The sequence below is a fragment of the Mastomys coucha genome, unplaced genomic scaffold (assembly GCF_008632895.1).
Source record: "Mastomys coucha isolate ucsf_1 unplaced genomic scaffold, UCSF_Mcou_1 pScaffold6, whole genome shotgun sequence".
NCBI lineage: Eukaryota > Metazoa > Chordata > Mammalia > Rodentia > Muridae > Mastomys > Mastomys coucha.
The window spans coordinates 116,397,188-116,413,924 of record NW_022196912.1 but is presented as its reverse complement, the minus strand read 5'-3'; the positions used below and the strand labels follow the sequence as shown (position 1 = coordinate 116,413,924).

The 16,737-nt window shown below is 52.5% G+C and overlaps 2 protein-coding genes across 11 annotated transcripts in view; one reads left to right on the top strand and one right to left on the bottom strand.

Moving 5' to 3' along the window:
- Itpk1 (inositol-tetrakisphosphate 1-kinase) overlaps positions 1–4,276 on the top strand; it is a 140,666-nt gene extending 136,390 nt beyond the window's left edge. For all 10 annotated transcript variants that reach the window (XM_031355378.1, XM_031355388.1, XM_031355383.1 and 7 more), the window contains one exon: positions 2,403–4,276. In XM_031355378.1, coding sequence (XP_031211238.1) covers positions 2,403–2,761 — 359 coding nt within the window. In that variant the 3' untranslated portion in view covers positions 2,762–4,276. The remainder of the gene's footprint in view (positions 1–2,402) is intronic.
- Positions 4,277–7,697: 3,421 nt separating this feature from the next.
- Positions 7,698–16,737, bottom strand: part of Chga (chromogranin A) — a 9,969-nt gene continuing 929 nt past the window's right edge. The window contains exons 2-8 of the mRNA XM_031357132.1: positions 16,659–16,705; positions 14,502–14,595; positions 13,780–13,848; positions 11,433–11,573; positions 10,868–11,269; positions 9,914–10,398; positions 7,698–8,123 (exon numbers count right to left, since the gene is read on the bottom strand). Of these exons, the coding sequence (XP_031212992.1) occupies positions 8,040–8,123; positions 9,914–10,398; positions 10,868–11,269; positions 11,433–11,573; positions 13,780–13,848; positions 14,502–14,595; positions 16,659–16,705 (1,322 nt within the window). The 3' untranslated portion in view covers positions 7,698–8,039. The remainder of the gene's footprint in view (positions 8,124–9,913; positions 10,399–10,867; positions 11,270–11,432; positions 11,574–13,779; positions 13,849–14,501; positions 14,596–16,658; positions 16,706–16,737) is intronic.

Sequence of the window (16,737 nt, the reverse complement as noted above, 5' to 3'; positions counted from 1 at the left end):
GGGAGGAATTGGGATAGGCAGGAGTCCTATGAGAGCACCCAGCTTTTCAGATCAGCAATCCTGAGTAGCCTGGGGAGGAGCATTGGGATAGGTGGGAGTCCTATGAGAGCACCCAGCTTTTCAGCTCAGCAAGCCTAAGTAGCAGAAGGGGCATGTGCTACTGGCCCTGCCCCATGCTGTGATCTCTTGCTTGCCTGTGAGAGGTGATGATACTGGAAGCTAAAGGACCTTATCCATGGTTACAGTCCCCAAAGGGCTGCAGCCTATCACTCCAGAGCCTTCATTCTGATTCTGAGTCCTTTGATGTCTTAGAACACCAGGTTCCGATCCTGGCCCACCTCTTCACTCTGTGGCAACCTTGCATAGCCCCAACTTTTGCTTCTGAACAAATGGGAGCTTTCCCATGCTGCAGACAGATGGGTCTGCACGCTATTGGGCATGGAACTGGCACCTGCTCTCTTAGCTTTCACTCTCAGGCTGGCAAACACCGACCTGCCTCAGCCTGTTTATCGCAGGTCCCCAGGAGGTGACTCTGCAGTACTCTGGAAAGTTCACCCTCGCTCTCTGCTGAAGTCTACCTGATCCTCTGGGCTTCATCTAGGAGCTGAAGCAGAGTGGTTGCTAGGTGGCAGCCTTCTGGGTTTCTCAGCAACCCAACTGGGCCCTGATGCTCCGCCCCACCCTGAATCATACTTAAAGCCACGTCTGCCTTGCCCTTCACCCTTTCCCAGAGCTAGTGGGATATTGAGTCCCGCAGCGGGGCTTCTCAGAACCATGTATACCAGGCACACAAGACCAGGATCTGGGTCAGATCACAGTTCTGCCACTTAGGAAGAGCTTTGTGACCTGGGGCCTCGTGGAGCCTCAAAGTCCCCTGTGAGCTGGCTTTCCTCATCCCCATGAGTATACTGGGGACAGAGTTGTAAAGATGGCGTTCACATTTGCAGTGCTCTACTGCTTGTCAGCCACTTTGTTAGCTTTAACATGAGTACTTTTGCTTCTCAGACAGCCTCGGGCTTCCTCAAAACCACAGAGTAGTTTGCCAAATAACACACGGTGGCCCAGCGGCCTGGCCCCCACACAATGAGTGCCACCTCAACTTGGGCCAGTAGTATGAATGTCCCTGGAGCACATGCCAAGGTTTTATTAACCTCTTGGTACTCACTTGGTTACCCTATGGTATGCTGGTGGTCCTAGCCAGTGTCCAAGGAGGGTAAAAAGGAAAGCTGGCAGTCTCCCCGAGCCCACCCACTCGTCTGGGAGCTGTGGACCAGTTTTAATCCAGGCATCGATCCGAGCAGGTGGGAGGAGGTCTCACTTCACGTTTGCTGGGAGTCAACAAGTCCTCACCTGAATCTGAAACCTACTGGGTAATTCCTGGGGTCTGTGCTGGCATTTGAATCTGTGGTAGGTGTGTGCTTGTGTGTGTGCATGTGTGTGGAAGTATTCTCCCCCAAGGTGTTCACCAGCAAGTATTACGCCAGAAATGGAGCCTTGGCAATCTGTTCCTAGGTCCTGATCCTCAGAGCCTGAGGCACAAATAGCCTCCCCGAAAGGTGAAGGGAACAGATCTGGTCTGGGCTGTGGCTCCTAGGTCAGACTCACCCAGGTCCAGCATTCCCGTGATGTTCACAGAAGGCCGCATTGTGAGAGCTGGCCTCCCGTTGCTGTGTCGACAAGAAAGCTGAGGTTCAGGATGGCTACAGTGGCCCAGGGCTGCAGCCAGACTCACAGTTTTGAGTGAGTGCACGAGGAATCCACCTTGGCATGGCGGTCTCTGACTGTACATCTCGTCCTGTGGGGTGGTTACCTTCTGCAGCTTTCCACTGCTGTGACAAAATACCCATGATGATCATCATAAAGAAGAAAGGTTATATGGGTTTTGAGACTTTCAGTCTATGATGAAAGTCTCCATTTCATTTTGCCCCATTGATTTGGGCCTATGACAAGGCAGATGTTATGGGAAGCATTGGCAGAGGGAGCTAGCTGCTTAAGAGAGACGGTGTGCCTGAAATGACTGGACAGTCTCCTTAGCAGGCCCCTCTACCACCAGAGCAGCGGCTCCTTGAGCTCAGGATAAACATTTAACACGTGGGCTTTGAAGAGAGCACTGTTTACCCAAACCACAGTAACTGGTGAACAAAGGCTGTCCCTAACAAAACAAGATTTCATCTTTATCTGCTAGAGCTGTGGGCCTCTCATGCTCTAGGGCCAGCCATTGGACCATGTACACCAGGCCCTGTGTCTCCCACCACCCTGGCTTGTCTGCCAAGCCTGAGTCTCCTTTGTCAGTGGGATACTGAAAGTACCTCCCCAGGTCCCAGGAGCCCATTATGTCTGCTTCTTTCTCCTCTCATATCCCCTGGCTAATGCCCAGTGCCTGCTTTGTCTCCCATCTCCAGGCTATGAGGGAGTGAGTGAGTTCTTTACCGACCTTCTGAACCACATTGCCACAGTCCTGCAAGGCCAGAGCACGGGAGGAGCTGCTACAGAGGAAGTGGCCCCACTAAAGCACAACAGGCTCCCGGCAGAACCGGCGGGCAGCCTGGCTGGTGAGCGGACGTGCAGTGCCAGCCCTGGCTGCTGCGGCAGCATGAAGGGCCAGGACACACCCTGGAAGACTGAGAGCGAAGCAGGCAACATGGGCGCTGGTGCTTCCACCAAGCTGACGCACCAGAGACTTGGCTGCACCACCGGCGTATCACCCAGCTTCCAGCAGCACTGTGTGGCCTCTCTGGCCACCAAGGCCTCCTCACAGTAGCCACAGAGCCCAGGACCCAGAGGGGCGGTATGGAGCGTGGAGCACACCCACTGGGCCAGCAGCTCCAAATGGGAACACTACTAAGAATTCCCGGTGATCTGATGCTTCTCTGTTTTAATTTTTTACCTGATTTTCTGATGTTATGATCGGAATGAAGGGGGGGAGACAGAGCAGAACACCAAGTGGTCCAGCCTCGAGGATGCCGCCTGACTCCTGCTGTGCAGATCTCCTCACTGAGTTTACACACGCTTGTGTTCTCAACACTAGGTCTAAATGCGAGGTGGGGTGTGTGCGTATGTGTATGGTTGTCATGCAAGTGTGAGTGTGCTTGTCTGTCTGTCTTGGTGGGTGTTGTGGGCCAGGCTCTGGGCACCCTAGAAGGAAGCCTATGTCTGGCCAGGCTGTTGCAGCTAAGCAGGTGAAGGACGAACGGTTTTCCCACTCCCATTCCATTCCACACTTGCCCACACCCAGACCTCACCCACCCTCTTTTCCCAGATGTGCTCTCCTCCAAAGCTAACCCTTGCCTCTGTGCAGCTGACCCTCACTTTCCAAAGCACAGGAGCTCTGCACGGGGATCCGAGTTGTAGGAAGGGAAACGAAGCTTCTTGTGGGTGTAGCCAAAGCCCATTGGCTATTGCTAGTCTTCACTGGCTCATGGAATACAGCAGGCCACTATCCTCTCTACCCTGACCCTATTGCTCACTGAGATCCAAGAAGGAGGCCGTCTGGCTAGGAGTCCAGGAGTCTGCCAGAACCCAGGATTTACACTGGTAACAGATCATTCCGTGAGTCTTCAGGCCTCCACCACCTCATCTCTTCAGGGTGGCTGCTGAAATGGAGAACTGAAGGCCTGGCCTAGTGTTCTAGCCCACGAGGATACCTGCTCCCTCATGTCCTCATCCCGGTCCCTCTTTTCAGGTGAGAGAAGACCACCCACAGGGCTGCTCCTATTCACAGGCGCCTGCCCCTCCTGGTACAGCAAGGCCCAGCACAACAGCCCTGCTGTATTCATGGCAAGTCCCTTGCACTGAGCACTAGGCAAGCCCCCAAGGGAGTTGTGCCCTACTTCAGACTCACTCTGTCCCCACAGCAGCTGGCAGACCATCCACTGGTCCCAAAGCCCACAGGAAAGGACACCTGTGGAGCCCCACATGAGCAGCCTAGGACCCCCAAGGGTGATCTTTTGTCTTAAGATATCAGCTCACTTTGCAAAGAGAATGAAGCCTTTGGAATGTCCTTAGGTCTAATAAAATAGAGTACACTAGGGGAAGTGGCAGCAGCCCTGGGAAGGCCACTAAGGGCCGTGCTGGGGCATCCTTTGCTCAAGGAGAAGCTGATTGGCTTTCTTGGAAGCAGAACCCCAGGACTAACCACGTTTACAGGACCTGAGTGTTGAACTGATGATGTCTGTATGTCACCTTCCCAGGCCTGACCCTGAATACAGGGGGTGGGAAGCGTGGCCGCCTCTTGCACTGCTTTGTCTCCGGAATAAACTACTGAGATCAAACTGCATTTCTCTCGTGCTCACGGTCTTTAAAGAGAAGACATTTAAGGACAGCTTTGCCCTTTCAGAATAGAATCGTCAGACTGCCTGAGAACAGGCAGGGTAGGCAGTGCTGTGTCCCCTAGAGCTCCTTCCTCTCCAGGGTCACATGTGATAAACCAGGCCCAGTTACCAAGTAACTGCCTCCTGGCCAGGCAGCATTTTCCACCGGTCCCCATGCGGGTATAGAGGAGGGCAGTCGCACTTTCCAGGTCTGGAAACAGGAATAGACACCTAGACCTGCATTCTTACAGATACTTTAAAGATACGGAAGTGTGACCTTCACAAACATTGACACTGAACAGCACTAGTTGCTGGTGTCTGTCATCACCAAAGGAGCCGAGAGGGATCTCCCCTGGGACAGGGTCGTTGTTGGTGTCATGGAAGAGTGGGGCCTGCCACACACCATGGGTAGGTGAGCCTGCAGAATTAGATCCACTGAATCCACAGGGATTAAGGGGGCCCACCCCCAGAGCCCCATCAATGGAGGAAGAAACTGCCGTGAGTGGGCATCGCCCTGAGGCCGCTGAGTAGGCTTCACAGTGAGTCAAGACTACAGTTGGCTGGTGAGGGTGCTAGAGAGATGATGGCTTAGTGGTTAAGAGTGCTTCCTACGTAGTCATGAGGTCTGGAGTTCCGATCCCAGCAGCTATGTAACAAGCCAGGCATTCAGTACTCTTAACTAACTCAGAGTGTAGGAGATAGAGACAAAGGGATCACTGGGGCTTGCTGGCTTCCAGCCTAGCCAAGAAAATATGAGACCCTACATTAAAGGAGTGGGCAGGCAGGCACTGATGGCGCATGCCTTTAATCCCAGCACTTGGGAGGCAGGGGCAGGTGGATTTCTGAGTTCGAGGCCAGCCTGGTCTACAGAGTGAGTTCCAGGACAGCCAGGGCTACACAGAGAAACCCTGTCTCATAAAACATAGAAAGATAGATAGATAGATAGATTAAGATAGATAGATAGATAGATAGATAGATAGATAGATAGACAGACTGATAAAGGAGTGGGCAAAGAGTAACCCAACCCTTTTTTAGACTGAGTTTTCTGATTGCTGGGTCTATTGGGCCTTGGCATCTTAGAGGGGCTACTGCAGGATAGGAGATATTTCCCCGAGGCTCCCTACATAGCTCACCCAGGGTTCATACAGAGCTCTCCTACCTCACAAGCTGAGTAGTGTCCATGTCTGAGCTTTAGATGGCTGCTGCTTGCCTCTGCCATGTATCTTTTACACATCTGTACATCAAGTACACTTGGCCCTGTACTGCCTACAGAGCCATCTGTCAGTGCTTGCCTGGGCTGCATATTTGCTTCCCATGATACAATGCAGGTGGCTTGTCTTGGGGATGGGGTCCTTTGGTGACATGTGGTCTGTTGCCACTTAGTCGTTGGTAGATGTTCTTGGTCTCTGGTGGCCTAGTAGGAGTTTGTGTAATTACCTAACTATCAGGAGGTATAACATGAAGAAAACTGTGCCTCGCAGTGATGTCATACAGGTGTCTCCACCTCAGGTGCAGGCTGCACTGCAGCGGGAAGGCACACCTCACTTAGAAAGTTGAGGCTAGCCAGGCGCACGGCTTTAAATCCCAGCACTTGGGAGGCAGAGGCAGACGGATTTCTGAGTTTGAGGCCAGCCTGGTCTACAGAGTGAGTTCCAGGACAGCCAGGGCTACACAGAGAAACCCTGTCTCGAAAAAACAAAAACAAACAAACAAAAAAGACAAAACAAAACAAAAAGTTGAGGCTAAGACCTCCCACCCCACCACTATCCTACCATGCCTTCCGATGCTGTAGCTTTTGGTCTGTGCTGTCTGGCACTGTAAAGCCTTACAATGACCTCAGTAGAGAGGTAAGTATTGGGAAACTGAGGCTCAGAGAGAGACAGAAAAGCTGGCCAAGCGCTCAGGTAGTGAATGTGTGGTCTGAGGCACATAGGAGGCAAGGCTTGGACTCTTGGGACCCAGCCCTCACATACTAGCTGGAACTCTGGAGTTGGTTCTGCCTGGGGTAGCAGCAATGTCTCTGTCTCTCAAGTCACAAATGTGCACACTCGTGCTTTCCTTGGCAGGAGAGCCTCACACAAGCTGGCTGCTAAGACTAAGGCCGTCCCCACATGTTAAGACTAAGGCTGTCCCCACATGTTTAGCACTACCACCACCCGACTTTCAGTTGAGGTGCACAGGCAGAGAACAGGATGAGGTAAAATTCCTGTCTGAAGCTGAACCCAGCAGAGCCACACACAAGCCTAACACATGAGAGGCTGCATTGCCGGTAGAAGGATCTGAGGCAATGGGTTTCCAAGCCAGGCTTCATCATGGGTTTTGTGTGCAGGCATGCTTGGCCACATACATACAAATGTTTGGTGAGTGGCTCTGGTAGCCAACACCCATGGGTACAGTACCACATCCCAGCCTGGCCTGACTGAATAACCTACAAAATTCTCATGTTTGTGTTGAGACTCAGCGGTTAAGAGTACTTGCTGCTCCTGCAGAGGACCTGGGTTCGGTTCCCAGCACCCACATGGTAGTTCACAACCATCTATAACTCCAGTTCCAGAGGCTCCAAAGGCAGCAGACAGCACATGGTGCACAGGCATGCACGCAGGCAAAACACACAAAATAAAATGACTAAATCTTTCACAAAAGGAAGTCTGGTGGTGTGTCAGTAGGGCTGTGGTGGCGCATGCTTTTCATCTCAGCACTTGCAGAGGCAGGCAGGTGGATCTCTGAGTTCTAGGCCACCTGGCTCTAGGACATCCAAGTCTATACAAAGAAACCTGTCTTAAAAAAAAAAAAAAAACAAAGGGGTTGGGGGTGTCAGCTCTGCCTGTGACTTCAATGTGCCATTTTATCTCCCCTGCCTCTAGGTCCCTCTTTAAAAATTGCGTCTAAGACCTGCTATTTTCTAGTAAAGTGTTCCTTCCCTACTCTTCAGACACCCTGTGGTGCCACGCACATCACGAGCTTGTGGACTTGGGCACCTTGGACTTCAGCAACAAGAAGTTATGCTAGGGAGTCCAGCATGGCCAGCCTATAGCCAATGGGAGGTATTATCCTGGGGCCTGTCAGTCGCCACTTGGCAGCAAAGTAACTAAGGGACAGTCCAGGAGAACAGTCTCAGCAGAAAGTGCCTGGCTCAGGTGTGGCTGGGAGATAAGTAGGGGATGGTGAAGTCCCCTGTGGTGGTGCTCATTTCCCCCCACCCCCGGCCATCCCAATTCTGGGCAGTTCAGCACCTCCATCTCCAGATGAAACGGGTTCAACAATGCAAAGTCACTTGCCAGGAAATGGCCCAGACAGGAATCTCCCAAACCAAACACCCAGCCAGTGTAGAAACGACCCTGTCCCTCCGCCCTACCCAACTCAGCCTGGAAAGGGAACGAAGATAAATCACAGAAAGGAAAGAGCCCAAAGCATGTTTATTCTTCTTCAATAAATTTTTATCTGGAATATCTTATAGTCAGGAGTTCTCGGCTTTTGCCCAAAGGTCAGAAGTTATTGCAGTTGTGCCCCGTGGTTAAGGTGGAAGAGAAACTTCTAGAAAGCTGCCTGTGTTCAGAGAAGGAATCTGTGTTGACGTTCAGGGCTGCCCTGCAGAAGTGTCCAGGGCAGGGGCTGAGAACAAGAGAATCTGAGGGGCAAAAGGGGTAGCCTGGGCTCTATGGCTGGAAGCAGCCCTACTGGAGCCGCAGTCGGGCCTTGAAGCCATGGCTGGCCCCACCAGCCAGTGCCTCATCCCCGCCGCAAAGCCTGCAGCTGGTGGGCCACCTTCTCCAGCTCTGCCTCGATGGCTGACAGGCTCTCTAGCTCCTGGTCCTAGGAGGGAACAGACAGGGTCACTTAGGGCTGGCCTGTGTTAGAAGCATCCATGGTACCATGTGCCAGACTAGCCCTGCTGTTTGTTAGCTGCTAGCCTCAGACAAGTGGCTTTGCCTCTGAGCCCCAGAGGATTTGTCCATATCACAGGCACAACGATGCCACTCAGTGACACTAGGACACTCTGGAGACCATTACATCCAAAGCCTCCATGGCTGATTATCCAGCCCCCATTTTGTTCTATGGGACTCTGGACCACTAGGAGCCTGTTCTTTCAGGATACATAAGTTCCTTTTTAGGATTCTTCCTCAGCCTGAATACCAGTGCTGGCTCCCAGGATGCAGCCAGTCCCACTTGGGACATTCCCTACAGCCTCTGTACCTTCTGGGCCAAAGGTCAGAGCAGCATCACCATCGACTGCCCACGTCCTGACCCCAGAGGATCCCACACTCTGGTCAGGGCAGGCAGGGAAACAGGACACCCTCTTAGCCTCTACACTGTCCTTTCAACGTAATGGCCACAGAATGTTGACAATGGCCACCTTGGACTTAGGGATTCTAGATCCCTTGATCATAGAGCGGCCTCTGGAGTATGAGTTTTGTGTTGCTGAAGTTTCTAACAAGACTCTTCCACGCCTCACCAGGTCCGTAACTCCCAGGGTCCCCACTTCTTCACTACAGGTTCCCTTCGTCCATGAGAAAGAAGCTTTTATGGGTGGGTAAGGGGTTTCTTGAAGCTGTCCCCTCTTGTTCTGGGGCCAGAGCTAGGGGCAGGGAGCCCAATGCCTTTCAGTCTTCCCACTTCAAGAGCAGATGCTCATGCCAGCGCCCACTCCTAGGAGGAGCCTATTGCTCTCAGGTATTGACAGGACCCCCGCTCCAGATCAAAAGACGGGGCGGGACCTAGAGAAGGTCCTCTTCTGGCTGATTGGAAGAGCCTTGAAGTCAGGGCTGTGGATAGATCAGGCTCCTTCTGGAAGCCCAACTCCCTCCGGAGCTCTGGCTTAGCCGGGTCCCACCAGCTCAGGAGACATCCTGCCCTGCCAAGAAACCCAGTTCTTACCTCCCATGAGGCCACATCTCTGTGTCCCTATAGCACCCTTGCAGCTGCCCAGGTGGCCCTGGACATATTAGGGTTTTTAAGGTCATGTTCTGATTATGATAATCAGGTAAGTTAGAGAAACTCCATACTCCCATTTCACAAATGGGAACAAATGAGACCCAGAGAGGGACAATGTCCTGCCCAAAGTCACAGAGCCAGTTGGAAACCAAGTCTACCAGCACCTCCATGCCTCCCTATCTGCTTACCAAGGTCCAGCTAGCCCTGCCTGCTATGCCATTGCAGCCTCTATGTGAGTTTGAACCCAGGAGGAGGTACAATTGAGTTCCCTGGGGACCAGGAGGCCACGACCACCAACCAGACTGTCTTCCTTGGTCGCCACTGGTTCCCTAGCATCCTTTCCCACTTTCCAGGGCCAGAGGTGTCAGGCAAGTCCTGCCAAGCTCTCCATCCAAAGCACCATGCCTGACCCTCTCACTCCCATGTCCTGCTCACATACCAGCAGAGGCAATGTCCCCACTCCATGTCCCTCAGACCCTCAGACAGGTCTGAAGCCTCTAGCCATTTCCCACTGTCCACCTGGCCCAGCAACTCTGTTGAGCCCCTGCTATAAGGCAGTTGTCCCCCTATCCCAAGTCCATCTGAGCACCTCTCCAGGACCCAGCTAAGGGAACCATGTCACCTCAATGGGAGAGGGGCTGCTGGGGGTGACGGCTCTTGCTTATACCAACCTCTGCTCTGCGGTTGGCGCTGCCCTCCTCTTCCTTCTTTTCCTCAAAGTCGCCTCGGGCCTCCACACTGTCTTCTCTGGAAGATGGCCTCCAGCCCCGGCGTAGCTGAGGCCCGGGGTCTCTGAAGCCGTAGGCACGGGCCCGGAAGGAGAGCTTCATAGAGCGGTCAGGATCATCCTCCCCCTCCAGTCGCTTCTCTGCTGTCAGCTCCTTGGCCAGCTGGTCCATCCTGCTCCATCGCTTGTCCTCCCATTCTCTGGACAGACGCTCCTCTTCCTCCTCCTCCTCCTCTTCCTCCTGCTTATGTTCCAGATCCTGGCCCTTCGCACCTGGGAAGAGACCTTGGGGGGTCCCTGCCATGGCCTCTTCCCTGTCTTCGTCTTCCTCCTGCTGAGAGAGCTCCAGCTCCCCCTTCCCTTCAGATGGCAGAGCTTCAGATGCCCCTGTCTTTCCACCTCCATCCACTGCCTGAGAATCCGACTGACCTGGAGCAGGGTGGCAGGAACAGGAAGTGAGGAAGGACTGCCGCTTCTCAAGATCCTCTATGAAGCCACCTCTAAGGCCAAGCTCAACATTCAGGGTCCAGCAAGCCCCACTAGGGAGCACGAAGCAAGACCCTCCCAAGCTCAAAGGAGTTGACAGAGCCCCTCAACTGAAGCTTGCCCTGTAGTCTCTCCATTCTCCAAGCACCTCCCCCTAAGCTCTTCTTGCTCCCAGGTGTAGAAGAGTGATTGACACTTGATTTAGGAGTCAGATAAACTGGGTTTGGAACCACACCTTGTCTTAAATTAGCTGTGTAGCCTTAGGCAAATTCCATAACCTCGCTGAGCCTCTTGCTCCTCCCCAGACAGTGGAGACACTACTCATCTTTCGGGGTTATTATGAAGGTGGCGTGAGGTCCCTACCCACCCATCTCCCAGACACATCACTTGAGGTCCCTATCCCCGTACATACCATCATCTTTCTGGATCTCCTTGTAGCCTGCACGGAAGTGGGAACTGGATGCTGCAGTGGGGACTTCTTCGGGCCCAGCCTTCTCTCTAGCCACCGCCTCCTCTTCCTCCTCCTCCTCCTCTTCCTCTTTCTCCTCTTGCTTGGTTTTTCTGACTTGCTGCTGGGCACTCGGGCCTCTCTCGCTGTCTCCCGTGGCCTGTGGGTCCATATGCTCCTGGCTGGGGAGGCTGGTTGGTGATTGGGTATTGGTGGCTGTGTCCTCCTCAGAAGACTCCTGCTTGGGCTCTGAAAAGGCCTGAGGCCGAGGTCCCACTGTGGTTCCCTCAGAGCCATCCAGTTGCCCCTTGTCAGAATCCTTTCTCTTCTCCACACTGTCCCTGGAGGGGGCTTCTGCTGCTCCATCTACAAGCGCAAACGGATAGCGTCAAGCGGAGGACGCAGATGCCCTTGGGGATCCCTGAGATCGAGTTCAATGGTAGCCACCTTCCTGCTCGGAAGAAGCAGCATCCCCTGGGGACTACTGTTCTCCTTGCAGCTCCCTCCCCTCCTAGCTGGCCACACTAACCTCCATGCTTGGGTTCAGGGCTCTGGTTCTCAAACACTTCTGAGAGCTCATCCTCAAAGCTGCTGTGTTGTTGCTGCTGCTGCTGCTGCTGCTGCTGCTGCTGCTGCTGCTTTGGCTGCTGCTGGGCCCGCTCCTTGGCACCTAGCAGAAAGGGACAAGGGAAGGTTCCACATGGCCAAGCCCTGACATATCTGTCCAGAACACTGAAGGCCTCCCTCGAGGATACAGGCTCTCAGCTATACCTATCAGGCCACAGCACCCCTCTGACTCAGTGTCCCCCGTGGGAAATGTGACAAAGTTCTACTTATACCTTAGAGAGGAATAAAAGCCCAAACGGAACAGACGATTCTCCAAGGCAGCAGGAGCAGTAAGGATTCATCAGGACCCTAGAGGATCCTCATGGGTGCTCTTTATTTAAGCAGCCTCCACTGTTCTGAAACCCCAGGTCTGGCCCCAGGAAAAGGTGAGTGCTATCTACCTTCGAGCCCAGGGTTAGACCTACATGGCCCAGAGTTCCTGTGCCTACCTAGCCCCTGCAGCTACTGCTGCAGATGTTGCCTGAGTATCCTGCAGCTGTGTCTGCATCAGGACACAGCTCCGCAGCTGTGGGGGGGTCAGTGTAGGCTAGGAAATAAGCCCAACCCAGCTGCAGTGAGCTCCAGCACCACCCCCGGCCATGCCCATAGCTCTGTGACCTTGGGTAACATGGGCTCCCCAAGGTTCAGGTGCTCATTTATAAACAGACTCATGGTAGATGCTAAAGCAGAGGGAGGTCCCCATGCAAGGATATTATATAAAACCCAGGAGGGAATGGGATGACGACGATGTAGCGGAAGACACACCCAGTACCCTCATAATGGAAAACAACCCTGTGTGCACTGGATGCTGTGTATTGTTAGATCCATACTTGTGAGGACGTAGAGAAGGACACACTCCTCTCTAATAGTTTCTGTTGAAATAATTATTTAAAAAGAATATCCACCCAATAGTTAATTTTAAATTTATCATTAAAATATCTAATGTTGGCTGGGCAGTGGTGGCGCACGCCTTTAATCCCAGCACTTGGGAGGCAGAGGCAGGTGGATTTCTGAGTTCGAGGCCAGCCTGGTCTACAGAGTGAGTTCCAGGACAGCCCGGACTACAAAGAGAAACCCTGTCTCAAAAAACCAAATAAATAAATAAATAAATTATCTAATGTTTTGTTAAAAAGTGCCACCCTGGAGACCAGATCACCTGGCATCTAGCCCTGTTTCTACCCTGGCTGCCTCCTGAGGAAAGTGGCTATGTTTAAGGGGCAGACCCACGGTGTCTTGTGCATGGACCTGACATGGTGGGTGTGGTAGCACAGGGCTGCAGATTCAGGACAGTGTGGCTACTCAATGAGACCCTGTTTCAAAACAAACAAAACCAGGACAAAATTGATTGTAACAACCCCAGCACCACCTCTGCATGCCAGGGATACCATGAATACACCACGGATTCTAGGGCTGGGGCTGAGTTTTGGTTCGTAGAGTGCTTGCTTAGCATGCACAAAGCCCTGGGTTCCATCTACAGCACCACCTCAAACAGGAAGGTTGGGAGACTACAGCCTGTGAACATCTCCATTCTGGCCTGCTGTCTAGCTTACACACCTTCAATGCTATGAGGCCCCAGCCTCACTCCTGTCTAAAAAGTATTTGTGGACTTCCTTCCTTCCTTTCTTCCTTCCTTCCTTCCTTCTTTCCTTCCTTTCTCTTCCTCTTTCTGTGTTTATTGTCTATTTCTTTCTTTCTTTGTTTTTCACAACAGGGTTTGTCTGTGTAGCTCTGGCTGTCCTAGAATTCATTCTGTAGATCAGCTGGCCTCGAACTCGGATTAAAGGCATGTGCCACCACTGCCTGTCTATGGCTTTTCTTAATCTCTTGGGGGCGAGTTACCTCTCAGTCTGAAACACACTATAATCTGGTCTGTGCTTAGCAGCAAGCGAGACATTGCCTCCCCCACTCCCCACAGAACAAAGAGCCGCAAGGGAACGAGAAGCTTCTCTCTGTGTGGGTTCACTTCTGGGTCTGCAGATAAGAACTCTCAGCCTCCCTGGATGACTGCCTTTCTGAGGCAGAGGGATGTCAACAGAGCTGTATCCGCTCTTAACAAGACCTACTCACTGTGACCTTGGGGGAATCAGTGAGCCTCACTGAACTTTGAGCTCTTTAGTAGTGTCAACAAGAGAGCCAGGTGACACAGAGGATCCCACCTTTCTGCTCTGAAACAGAGCACCTGAAAGAGTACACTCAGCCTCCAGCCAGGTTCCCTCAGGCTCTGTTGCTGACCTTTCTGTGTGGAACTGTGTGTGGTGCTGAAATAATACCTTGGAGAGCCAGGTCTTGAAGTTCCTTCAGCAAATTCTGGTGTCGCAGGATGGAGAGGATCCTCTCATCTGCAGGGAGAGACCATGGTTACTGGTGGCTTCCAGAGGACAGCCTCAGAAGAGATTAGTGTGGACATTTCCAGCTGAGCGCAAGCATTTATTCTGGAAACTCAGCACCAGGAGACAAGCCTAGATCTTGGTAGAATGCTTTGGGAATTCCTCATTTCCAAGATGTCAATCACTTTCCTACTGCAGCAGAAAGGTCACCTGCTGACTCTATTCCCAGCCTTCAAGGGAGGGGCTGGGGACCTCAGGCTCCAGTGACTATGTTAATACTTCCTTTCCCACTTCCATTCTGCCTGTTCTGTCTGTTCCTCCTGACATCCTTCCTCGTTTTCTACCTGGACCAGTGCTATCACGTGCTAGACAAACTGGACTGTCAGTTTGGAAAGATGTGGTCCTTCTTAGGCCCACTCAACACTGTATTCATCCCAGATCCAGAGAATGGCTACTGGTGTGAGTAAGACTCCAAACACTGGGAATACAGCATACCCCTCTGAGAGTCTACAAACCTCAGGGTCCCAGGAGCTGTCACCTCTTCATGTGTCTAGCACACACCAGAGCACTGGGACAATGACCGCTGGATGAGATGATTAATCCTGTCAAGAGCTTCCCGCCCACATCCTGGCCTCCCAATTCCTCCTCCAGCCTCTGGCTCCTACCTCCTTGGAGGGTCTCCAGACACTCAGGGCTGACAGGCACGGGGCTAGGTTTGGACAGCGAGTCGGAGATGACTTCCAGGACACACTTCATCACCTGGGAGACAGCAGGTAGGCTGTGGCTGATATGAACACAGAGCTCAGCCCCTGAGGTGCCAGGGCACCTCTCCCAGAAGGGCAGAAGAGCATACATGTTGTCTGCAAGAGGCCATAGGGCCCAGCTCTGCTTCCTTAACAAGACCATAGAGCCATAGAAACAGAACAACACACACACATACACACACACACTCACAATGCTTACTGCAGGCCAATCAAATCACATGAGCATGCCAGCATGTGTCTCGAGAGAACCACTGCTGAGGAGGGGTGGGAGCAGGTGCCTGACATCTTCTCACTCGTGGGGTGGTTCTCCAAGGATGGCGCTGCCTCTGAGATCTAAAAGGACCTCTTGAGAAAGGCTGAGGTCCAGCAGATTCCAAAGGGTCAGCTCCTCCAGGCTGCCCATTGAAGAACATGAACCTACCTGGATTGGAACTTGCCAGAAACAGGACCACCTCCCATTCTGCAGCCACACTGTATGGCTCCAGATGGTTCCATGGGAAGATTCCCCTGGCTGGATGTGGATACTAACTAGTTACATCTGGATGTCTAGTCCAGACCAACAAGACACATCTCTGAATATTTTTCTCCAACCCAGTGAGGTGTGCAGCAGGTCACAAAGCATCGTGGATGATTTTTGAAGTTGGTATTCACTGCTGTGTGGTAGGCTAGCTGTGTGACCTTGAGCAAGTGACTTAGTCTCTCTGAGCCTTGGATTCCTCACAGGTAAAGCAGGGATGAGAACTCCTACCTGATGGAAAACACTCTATCCAGTGTGAAGTCCCATACACGCTCAGGGAGGGAATCACATCAGACCTGCTTTGGCAGCCTGTGGCTGGGTGGAGAAGCAGGAGGTGCGAGACATGCGTCAGGCAACACTGGCAGGGAGCGAAGGTGTGGGAGGCTGTGTCTATGGGACACTGAGACATCCAAGCCATGGTTCCAGGAGAGCAAGCTGCCAGAGGCTGACAGGGTATGTAGTCATAACTACATCAAAGGGAACATACAGGTCTTCCCCACCTGCTGGCACCCCTGACCCCTGCTGCCATACTATGGGGTGGGAGTGGATCAGGCAAGTATCTGCTAGAAGCATGTACCGTCTCTCTAACACTAGACTTTGCATAGAGAATCCACCAACCTTTGAGGATAGACACCAGGAGACAGGAGTTGGGTAGGGGTCCTAAAAATGCTGGGGGGGGGCTATGTATTGTTGTGCATATTGTAAATCTCAGCACTTGGGAGGGAGAAGCTGGTGAACTTCTCTGAGTTCAAGGCCAGCCTGGTCTATATAATGAGTTCCAGGACAGCCAGGGCTACATAGAGAGACCCTGTCTCAAAAAAACAGAAAGAAAGAAAGAAAGAAAGAAAGAAAGAAAGAAAGAAAGAAAGAAAGAAAGAGGGGGAGAGAGAGAGAGAGAGAGAGAGAGAGAGAAGATGAATTTTCCAAGGTTGCATAGCTAGAATAAGTAGTGAAAGTTTAAACACTGGCCTGTGTTCAGTTAACAACAAATAAACAAGAAAATACAATTCAACAAGTAAACGATGAGTTGCTTTTAACGCCACAGTTTTTAAACTGTGGCCTCTTGCAGAAGAAGCCAGCCCTCAGAACATGGACAACAGAACTCTCCGATCCTCCCGTGGAAGAACACCCCTGGTTCTGATGTGAATGCCGTCCAAGCATCTGATGTGGCTTCTTTCTTACTGCCAGAGGAAGCCCCAGGCAGAGGGAGGGTCAGGAAAGGAAAGACAAAGAGGGACCACAGCCAGGCAGGTCTGTGCACCTAGGGCAGGAGAAGCTATGGTCCTGGCTCAGACCAGTATCCCAGGACCTAGAGGGTGAGACATGGGCCCCTGGGAAGTCACTGTAGCCGGGCAGCAGGAGACGCACGAGATCTTTCATGTCTTCTTGTGCAAGCTGTCCCCTGTGCAGGCTCAGCCGCTGCAGTGCTTGCTGCCTTCTGGCTTGATGCCAGACTCCTTCCTGCAGCTGCCCAAGGACTGGCCATGAGGAGTCCACAGGGCATCCTCCCTCTCCCAGGGTACCCCAGCATCCCTTCTTACCTTGGTGTCCCCTTTTGTCATGGGGCTGTTCACAGGAAGGGCAAAGACTGGAGAGAGAGAGAGAGAGAGAGAGAGAGAG